This window comes from Sinocyclocheilus anshuiensis, unplaced genomic scaffold (assembly GCF_001515605.1).
Source record: "Sinocyclocheilus anshuiensis isolate Anshui unplaced genomic scaffold, SAMN03320099.WGS_v1.1 scaffold738, whole genome shotgun sequence".
Classification (NCBI taxonomy): domain Eukaryota; kingdom Metazoa; phylum Chordata; class Actinopteri; order Cypriniformes; family Cyprinidae; genus Sinocyclocheilus; species Sinocyclocheilus anshuiensis.
The window spans coordinates 36,958-47,256 of NW_015542364.1; the positions used below are offsets into that span (position 1 = coordinate 36,958).

The following is a 10,299-nucleotide window of genomic DNA, read 5'->3' on the forward strand; positions in this document are numbered from 1 at the left end:
CATTCACATTGAATGAAGAAAATCATATTTATAATTTTAAATTTATATTAAATGTATAAATAAATCAAATAAATAATTTAATACTGCACACTGAAGGATAATTGTTTATTAATTATTTAGTAAATGTATATTAAATATAAATAAATAAAAGAATGAATACATGTAAAAAAATTAATATACAATTTATTACTAAATATACAATTTATAAAAAATAATTATATTAAAAATGAAATTACAAAATATCATAGAGAGGTTGATGAAGCTTAAATCTGTTTTAAATAAGTCATATTTATTTTAAGATTGCACATTGAAGGAGGAGAATTACATTTATATTTTTAAAATGATAAATATAATATAATATAATATAATATAATATAATATAAAAGTATTATATTGAGTAAATTATTAAGTATTTTTATTATAAAACAGGAAAAATATATAATCTACCCATTAGCTGGTCAGGCCAAGACACATCTGAACAATCACCAAAACCAGCTACACATTAATTTGGCTAATTTGGAGAGTCATGTCTACAGACCAGAAGATCACAGAGATGCATAGCGGGCCGTTTTGAGCCAGTAAACAACGTACGAGTCGCTCAGTGTGACGACGACTTCTGCACAGACAAGCAGCACTTACTAAACTAAATCTCTGCGTAGCGTTTTATCTCGTCAGAGCATGTTTTCAGGTGAGGAATTCAAGCCTTACCCCGATGCTATCCTCCTGTCGGTACGGCCTCCAATTATTGCCCGTGTCACTGAACATGAGGAGGTAGCGTGTGAGCCAATCAGAGCTGCCGTATCGGCCCTGGGTGGCGATGGCTGTAATCTCCGTCCGCTGCTCCAGCTTGATTTCCAGCCACTGGTACTTATTAGAGTCCAGCGGGGACCAGCCTCCGGCACCTGTGGGACACAGCACACAAACGAAGGCTTCTTACTCTGCATTATGGGCCGTGCTGCATGGATTGCTTCACGTGCTATTCATAACTGATCCACTGCTGAGGCATTTGTTAGGAAAAAACAACAGCTGCCTTGATAGGGAGCATCCAAACTGAAATTGAACCCCTGTAAGTGGCTGATATGCAACGCACTACATAGCCAGTTATTGTGAAGTGCACAAACTAATTTCAATAAAGTTTGATGTTAGCATCACACAAAAAATATTGGGCGAATATTTTGAATATAGTATACATATAAAAAAAAAAAATTAATTCATATCCACCATTAAATGTGCTTATTTTAAAAGGGTTTGTCACAATGCATTCTAGGATTGGATGTTGCCTTAAATGTTGTAAAGAAAGCATGAAAGTTATGTCATTAAGTCTGTATACATGATGCCTTAACATGCTGTCTAGGTAGGCAGCTCACTAGATTTTGGAAGAGGCTATTTTTCAACGTTTTTCCTTCAAGCTGGTGTGAAATTACACTCACTTATCAACACATCTTAATGAGGATAAAGCTGTTCCACGGTAAAATCCTTTTAAAAACCTGATTGTAGTCTAACAACCACTTCATCAGACTTCATTCTGATCTTTTCATTAGTGAAATTCTCTTTGTACCTTTCAACATCACATCTAACGCTATGCACTACGGTTTTACAACTTACTCAAAAACGAAAGTTTCGTTTCCTAAAGAAATTTCTTACTTCCATGGAAGACAAATGAATATGTTTAGCAACATTTTCATTTGCATACAATCTCAGAAAAGGACAAAGAGCACTATAAAATCACCATAACAGGCTCTTCAGATTACTACTTTGGTGTTTTTATGGAGGTTTTTGGTGATTGGAGTTTAACAGCATCTGTCTTCACAAATTTTCACTGTATCCACCTTGATGCTTCACATAAATAATGGAAGTAACTTCTGTTAAACTGTAAACAATCAGCCAAAGATTTGCTCTTTGACTGCAATAACAAGCATTTTCAAAACTTGGTACTATGAGGTGACATTATAAATAAATACTGTATTTACTCGCTTTAGAAACCTTACAGTAAAGACGAAAAAAGAGGAGGCAAATACATTTTAAAGCATCTTTGTGAAAACAAACCTGCAAAGAGAAGTGAGGATTTAAGGAGAAAAACCAGAGATTCTCAGTGCATTCAGTGAATTATTCATGAGATCTATTGTAAATTAAGACCACAAATATGCAGTATATGTTGTCTTTTCATACTGAAAATAATCCTAAGCAAAAGATGCAGCGGCTGAAAAGAGCTCATGTCACATTACACTACCAAGTGTTACGTTATTCTCCTGATGTCTGATTATAAAACATGAAGGGAAATTTACAGCTCATTCAGTCAAGCTCACGATAAGGATGATTTGTAATGATTATGATTTTGATTTGAAATGATTTGTTTCAGTCTTTTTAAGTGGAACTTACTCAAACTGGAAGAGCCTCCCATAATTTAAAATGTAGTATAGGAAAAAGATGGATAGAAAAGTCAACATGTCATGAACAATATAATAGTCTTCAAAATATCTCCTTTTCTAGGGCCCCATGAAATGTTTTATTTTTCCCAAATCCCCCTCCCCCCTTTTCCCTCTTCAACATTCCATTTTTTCTGTTTTTGTTCATTTAGGTTCCATTTTTTTTCCATTACCAACATTTTTAATTAACTGAATTCATGAAAACAACTATTTATTTATGTATTTACATTAATAGTAGGGATGTGCAACAGCGATCGAGTACTCAAGTACTCGGCCGTGACAGCGACGATCGATCATGAAAACGATGATCATGGAAATGTTTTTTTTTCTGATTGGTTATAGCAGCAGTTTGGGTGGCACCCTGAGCTCTGATTGTTTAGCTTGCAACAGCATGCGGTCCAAAGTACAGACGTGAGAAGAGAGAAGCATGGCTTCGGAGTCACATAGTGATGTCTGGGTTAGCTACATACATATCCGATTAATCTAATATTGGATGCGTTGGGATATTAACGTTTATTAACATGCTGAATGCGCTGCATATTACCAGTGTTTAGTTTCATGCTCAAATGCAATGCCCGATATTGACTATCTGTGCTATTTGAGACTGTCATATTTCTTTTTTTTTTTATACAGCAGTGCTTTTTTTGTCATATTTGTTCAATAGTAGGCATACTTCAATTCAAATTGTTTTCGTACTTCATATGGCTTCCAAAACGTGCAGGCGATTTCAGAAATCACTTAATAATGTAGATGAAAATATAGCACAAATCTGCCATAAACACAGCATTACAATGAGAACTTTATAGAAAACTACAGCAAATTCTGTCTTCTTTACTTGTTCGTGTTTCAGCGCGCTGTCATGAAAGCGCATCACGGTGGGAGCTCTCTCTCTCTCACTCACTCTCGCTCTCTCTCTCTCTCACTATAACGCGTAAAGTTCACTGGAATTTGCATCCTTTTGTTAAGATACAAGTTGTAATGTTACGTCTATGTTATGTATCTAAGTTATCTGATTAATATCATAGAATGTGTCATAGAACGGGCTTCAGTTTATTGGCATAAAGTCACTCTTCAGCTTCACTTCAGGCAGCTATTCCTTTTTAGATGCTCCTTTTTAATAACATTGCTGCATCATAATCATAATCTAACACTGTTCTAATCATGTGTTCATGTTTTCATAGACATGTTTTCATGTCATATTTTTAATTTTAACATTCATTTTCATGACAGTCTTGAGATATTTTCATTATCTCCATTACGACCATGCCCCGCCCCCTGCACAAGCCCCGCCCCTAGTATTCGAGTACTCGTTTTTGAAACCTATCGATGATCAAAATGAGAAATTGCCAAAAGTGCCCATCCCTAATTAATAGTGCCATTTGAAATGCTTTATTTATTTATATATTTTTTGTATATTCAAATTTTTCTGGTAATCAAATGAGGCCATAAATTATTAATTTAACTTACCTTTTCATCCAATGAAGCTCTGCACAAGAAATGTCTACTGTTAAAATTAAAACATGGATGAAAAATTAAATGATAATTCATAAAAAAAAATAGCCATGTTTTAATAATAATTTTATTATTATTATTAATTATTATTATTAGTGTTATTATTATTATATGGCGTTATACATTATACTGTATAAGAGTAATATATAAATAATAGTATTTCTTTCACAATTTCTTCAAGTTAAACCAAACTTTCATTTTGACGTGTTGGCGTAGAGAGTTTTGTTTGTGTGTGTATATATGATATGACGATAGTTTTTCTCAAATGAAACAGTCAAATGCTCAATAAGAGCAGTTTTGGAGATGTTGTTCATGTATTTATGTCCTTATTTAGTGAGATACTGAAACGATGAAGCACAATACAGTATGTGTGTAGTAAAGGAAACCGCACATCTGCGCCATTAATTCACACAGAGACACATGCAGGATTCATATTATAAGTCAGTTTTTATATTATATTGCAGTTTAATATTCGCAGACACTAGTCCATTTTGCCATATGATGTGTACTGACAAAATCTGACAAATTCCATGACATTCCACTTTATACAGTAAATACAATTTTAATGACTGAATTCCGTGATTCCGTCCGTGTTTTCCACATTGCAGAAATCATACAGCCATACTTTTGTGCTCCAGAGAACTCACACAGATTTAAAACAAGTAAATGATAACAGAATTTCAATACCTTGGCAAACTATCCCTTAAGTTTTGCACAGAGAAACAGGCAGCTACTGTGAATGCATTAATATTCTGAGTCCATCACAACAGAGTCCATTTTACCTACAGCCGACCATAAATACTGACACAAATTAGCCTGAAAATCCCATCAAATCCCTCTTAAGGAGCTGCATTGGCTGGTCACCCGTAGTGCTGCATCTCACGCTGCAGATGTGGATCTGTATACCTCAGCAGCTCAGCCTAAATCAGATCAGACGGCATCATAAACGCTACCTGTCCCTTGTAAATCACGATAAAACAGCCAAACGGTGGGGCGCCGAGGTGGGCCGCACTGAGAGAGCCAGGCAAGAGCGACACCTGCTTGGGACGGGAGCCGCGGCGCATTGGCAGCACAGGAAGTGAAAGCTCTGAATGCAGCCAAAGCGCCGGAGCCAGATGGATAGAGCCATCAGACAGGTGGAGCCCGGCGAACCCAAATCCAGCCGCCCGCTGCGTCTCGCTCATAATCAGGACAGCCAGACCCAAGATGGGGATAAGCACGACGGGACCTACATTCACATCAGAAACGCCAATGTTTATAGCCAGAGGATGATTTAATGCTCACATGCTGCTCAGAAAGGCTAATGGAGCTGTTTCACTTAAGTATCAACACTGCCTCAGATGTTTCTGCTAAGATTCCTCAGAAGAAATAGATATAGACACAATAATCTGTAATACTCTTAAAAATAAAAACAAAACAATTATTTTGGGTGAAATAGTAATACTTAATTTAAAAATATATTTTATTTTTATATAATTATAAATATATTTTATTTACAATATCTTTTGTGTGTGTGTGCATGTATGCATGTATGTACAGTATATATATATATATATATATATATATCATATATCATCCACCTCTTGTATCAATAAACCATCCTGTCTTTCACTTACCCGTTGTGTCTGGCCTTGCTTTATGACAGGTTGCAAGGTCCGTTATTTTTGTTCTATACTGTCATTTTCAGGAAGTCAGCACTCTGGAATTTTTAATAGCTTCTTTTTGGTGTCTCTAAGTGGTGGGCTAATGTAAACCCTATGTCTTTATTTGAGGCCTCTGAATGGAAGAGTGCATGCTTGTGAATAATTTGTGAGGTTAAAGGCTGTAGAGATTGTCTGTGGAGATTGTAGGGGAAAACAGAGCCATAGGATTCTGGCTAAGATTCAGGAAAGGCTCTGGGCTATTATAAGAGCAGTGACCCCGAATAGTCGAAGATTCGATGCTTTAATAGGAGGAGCCTGATTCGACTCCCAATCTCACAGTCGAATATTCGCTGAGGTGTTATAATCATGCCATTTTGATTTAAAACTGACAGGCAGAGTGAAAGACTGGATTTTTTCAAAACATTTAAGCAGATTTATATATATCGTGTATAGCCTATATTATTTATGTCGTATAGGATGCATTTGGTTGAGTTGTGCTGCAGTAAAGCGCTTCATTGTAGTACTACGGTGATTATCTCTTCAGCGCTCAGCGCGAGCAGGACATACAACAATGCAAAATATTAATAATTATGACTGGGACTGTCATATACATAACATTATAATGAGAACACTATTATGATAAAACGCTGTGAATTTTTAGAGTTTAGTTGCCGTGTTTTTGCACATTGTTGCGTGAAGAATGCGTCCACAAAAGGAGTTTCCTTCAGAGCCACCCAGACACGTTCATGTGCATTCGGGGCATTTTGTGCAGATAAGTCCTAATATTAATGTTATGTTGTATAAATAACGAAGCGTATTCTATATGAGATAAATGAGTTAAATCCCATTGATTAAAAACCTGCTGCTTCATTCTACTGGTCATCTTCAGTGTGCGTAGCTTGAAACATTAATACATACTGTCATATACATAACGTTATAATGAGAGCACTATTGTAAAAAATGTTGCGAATTCTCAGGGTTTCGCTGACGTTTAATGTTAACTATCTTTTAATCAAAACATAAAACATTATTTTTGTATCTGCGAGGCATCCATTACATATTTTCCCTGTGTGTTAACGTCAGTAATTATGGCTGTCGAATGTCTGTCTTGACTCTTGTTAAGGTATTTTGCCCTGCCCCCAAAACATATGATTCGACTATCAGTCGACTATCGGCAAGATTTGAAAATTCTGATTCGACTATGAAAATCCTTAGTCAGGGACACCCCTAATATACACACATTATATTGCACACACATATTTTGTAGTTAATATAACGTATTAACTTTTTATTTATTTATTTTATGTGTTATTTATTATATTTTTATTTAACATATCATTTATTATTATATTTTTTTAAATAATTTTTATATTATCATATGTATTATATATTACGAGATAGCAGTTCAGATCATTTGATCATTGGATAATTTGTTGAACATTTTTTGCTTTCAACTTTTAAGTGACTTAAGCTTAAGCTGCAGTCTGTAACTTCTTTGTGTTCAAAATTTTAAAAAAAATTATATCATAAGCGAGTACACCATGAATCAATTTTCCAAACCGTGTTTTTGGCTTATCCTGAATAACAACAGTACACCTATAATAAGTGTTTATATTCAGACTATTTTAGACTGGTTCGGGTAGGTACCGCTGCGGATTAGACCAGTACCTGTGTGATTCGTCGTAGACATAAACAGAGAGAAGTAGCTCCGGCTACAATGTTCTTCCGCAAGACGCACACAGTTCTGTTTATTACGAAGTTACGGACTGCAGCTTTAAGTGTAGCATTGTACAGATCTCCACTGAAACTCAGACACTCAAGGCCTTTTTCTTATAGGAGAAGCATCTGAGAAGCAGGAGACACCTGTCTAAAGGCCTTTCCACACTGAGCGTGATGCGAAAAAGCGAAGCGAATCGCTGACGAACGGTGCTTTCACACCGAACGCGAAATGATTGTTCGCCTTCTGCTAATTCACGCTAGGTGGCTCTGACCAACAATGCATTTTACCTCAGATATGTATCTCGTAAATGGATTTAACATCATCCACTGCTCAATATACAGCATTAAATTAAGATAAACAAGGTTCTACACCAGAAACAAATAATGCTAACATCTATAATGCTTACAAGAATAGGCTACATCCTAAAATATAATTAGAAGTACAATTAGAATCAAGCTACACTTGAAAATGTATGTAATTATTAATGTATTTGCTTACCCACCTTAAACCATCATCGAGTGCTTGTAATAACTTCCAGTTGTGATCTAGTTGATTTTGATTAATAAGCAGACACATGCACTCTTTGTATGTTTAATAATGCTACATTGCTAATATTTGTCATTTAAACATCCTTTATTGCTATAAAAATACCATGAGCTGCATACAAAACACATACAGAAAATATATCGTCACAATCATACATCTATTTGCTTTCATATTTCACGTGTAGAAAAAGAGTGAACACGCTCTGACTCATGACTCATAACACTCACACTGAAGAAAACGGACGGCGCTCTACAGATCACATAATTCAGTGGACAATTAATAGAAATGTTATTCTGTATAAAGAACATGTGAGAATAAATAAGAATAACAAGAACTCAGCATCCACTCTCTTTTCAGTGCGCGAATGTTCGTGGTCTATGTGGAAGCATCCATAGAAATCTATTGTTTTATTCCAGCGCGTCATTGTGTCCGATATTCGTTTCGCTTTTTCGTGCTCAGTGTGGAAAGGCCTTAAAGGGTTAGTTCAGTCAATAATGAAAATTAGGCTGCGTTTCACTCACCCAGATGCGTTTTTGTAAGAAAAATATCCATATTCTAAACGTAATCACTTTAATCTAGCTTGCGCCAGCAGTTGAACACAGAAGCAGTTCCAGGGGAATGACGTATGAGGTCAGCGTTGCGCATGCGCCGGTGCGTCTCGTGAAAACCAACGTTTGTTTACAGGATCAAAAGAAGCAAAGTTTCCTTACTTTAGCAAAGGAAACTAATTTTCCTTTTTGGGTGAACTAACCCTTTAAGAAAAACAACTGAGATATTACTGAGATCTCAATTGTGAACTCTTTTCTATGGGTTCAAACAAAACGGCAGATGGAGGTTTGGTTAGAGTTGTTGTTCAGTCCTGTTGAATCATGGGTGATATTGTCATACTGTCTTCACTAAAACACAACAAACCTGGGGTTTAATGTTTCTATCAGAGCCGGTTAGCCTCAGAGCAGCATAACTAGCCTATTTTAGTATTTAGGGAAGCAGCAGCAAGAAGCCAAGCTAAATATGTGCATCAGAAGACACTGACATGGCCACTGAGATAGGAAGAGCCGACGCTTGACCTGTGCTCATTACTGAGAGCCAAACGCAGGGGCAGACAGCCGGAAGAAGCTCTGTAACGACACAAAGCCTGCAGACCAGAGTGTGTGTAGAATTCAAACCAGCATCCAGAAAGCAGCTCCGGCCCTAAAATCATGGAGCAGGGACAGCAGTATGTATGATCGATTGCAGAGTGTTTCTCTAAAAGCTTTCTAAAGCCCTGAGCTGCCGGATCCGAGCATCAGGAATCAGCCTAGACTGGAGAAAAAAAAAGAAAAAAAAGAAACAAAGCCGGCACATCTCGGATAAATACAAGGGAAAGGTCTCTGTGTTTAAGTTATACTGGAGATGACACTCACATTGCATTTCAGTTTGGCGAAAATGTGGCGCAGGTGTATTTCCAGGAAGAAAATGTAAGAGGAATAAGTTTTATTCAAAAACTATACTTTCCTACAGAAGATAATCTTTAGTTTAAGAAAAAATAAATAAATAAAAAAGACACCAAGTATCTATCTGTCTATCTGTCTATCTGTCTGTCTGTCTTTAAAAGTAAAAAAAATATATATATACAAAATTACAAATAAGTTACGTATTAAATGAGATATTAAATTACATAAAATTACTACATATTTATATTTACAATAGACAGATTTTGTTTTCTTAACTTCATTAAAGCTGCAGTCCGTAAGTTTTGCCTCTTTGTCGCCATCTCTGTTTAAAAACCTGGAATTGCAGCTGTGTGTGGAATTATCCAGCTTGCGTGGGTTGTGCTCCAGCGCGGCTCCAGCGCAGATGAATCTAATGTTCTGAAGAGTATGTGTGGCAGTCAGTCACCGCACCGGTGTGGATATTTACTGTACTTCACAAACACAGATTCTAGCCTACGTCTTGGAATATATGACCCAAATAAGAATTTTCACCGTATATTGCCATCTGAACAAGTAAGTAACAAGTCTGCCATGTTTGTTCTGACCAACTGAGGAAAAAAGCATTACCATAAATCTCGCTAATGGTGATTAAATCTAAAGATCAGTTAGCTCATATCGCATCAAACATTTCAAATGATTATTATTGTAATACTTTATTCTCAAATGATTAATGTTAAGATATTGTCATCTGAACAAGTAAGTAACAAGTCTGCCATGTTTGTTCTGACCAACTGAGGAAAGCATTACTATAAATCTTCTCGCTAATGGTGATTAAATCTAAAGATCAGTTAGCTCATATCGCATCAAACATTTCAAATGATTATTATTGTAATACTTTATTCTCAAATGATTAATGTTAAGAACATCAGCATTGATGACTATGAGTATAGTGTGTATAAGCGTGTAGATTTCAATTTCTGCACAGTCTAATCTAATTGTCATACTCTTTGAATTTCATATTAAGAAATTATTTTAACCCA

At 35.9% G+C, this 10,299-nt stretch overlaps 1 protein-coding gene across 1 annotated transcript in view; it reads right to left on the reverse strand.

Moving 5' to 3' along the window:
- The window catches only part of LOC107692029 (contactin-associated protein-like 3), a 78,219-nt gene that overhangs the window by 30,459 nt on the left and 37,461 nt on the right, over positions 1 to 10,299 (reverse strand). The window contains exon 3 of the mRNA XM_016490906.1: positions 709 to 902. Coding sequence (XP_016346392.1) covers positions 709 to 902 — 194 coding nt within the window. The remainder of the gene's footprint in view (positions 1 to 708; positions 903 to 10,299) is intronic.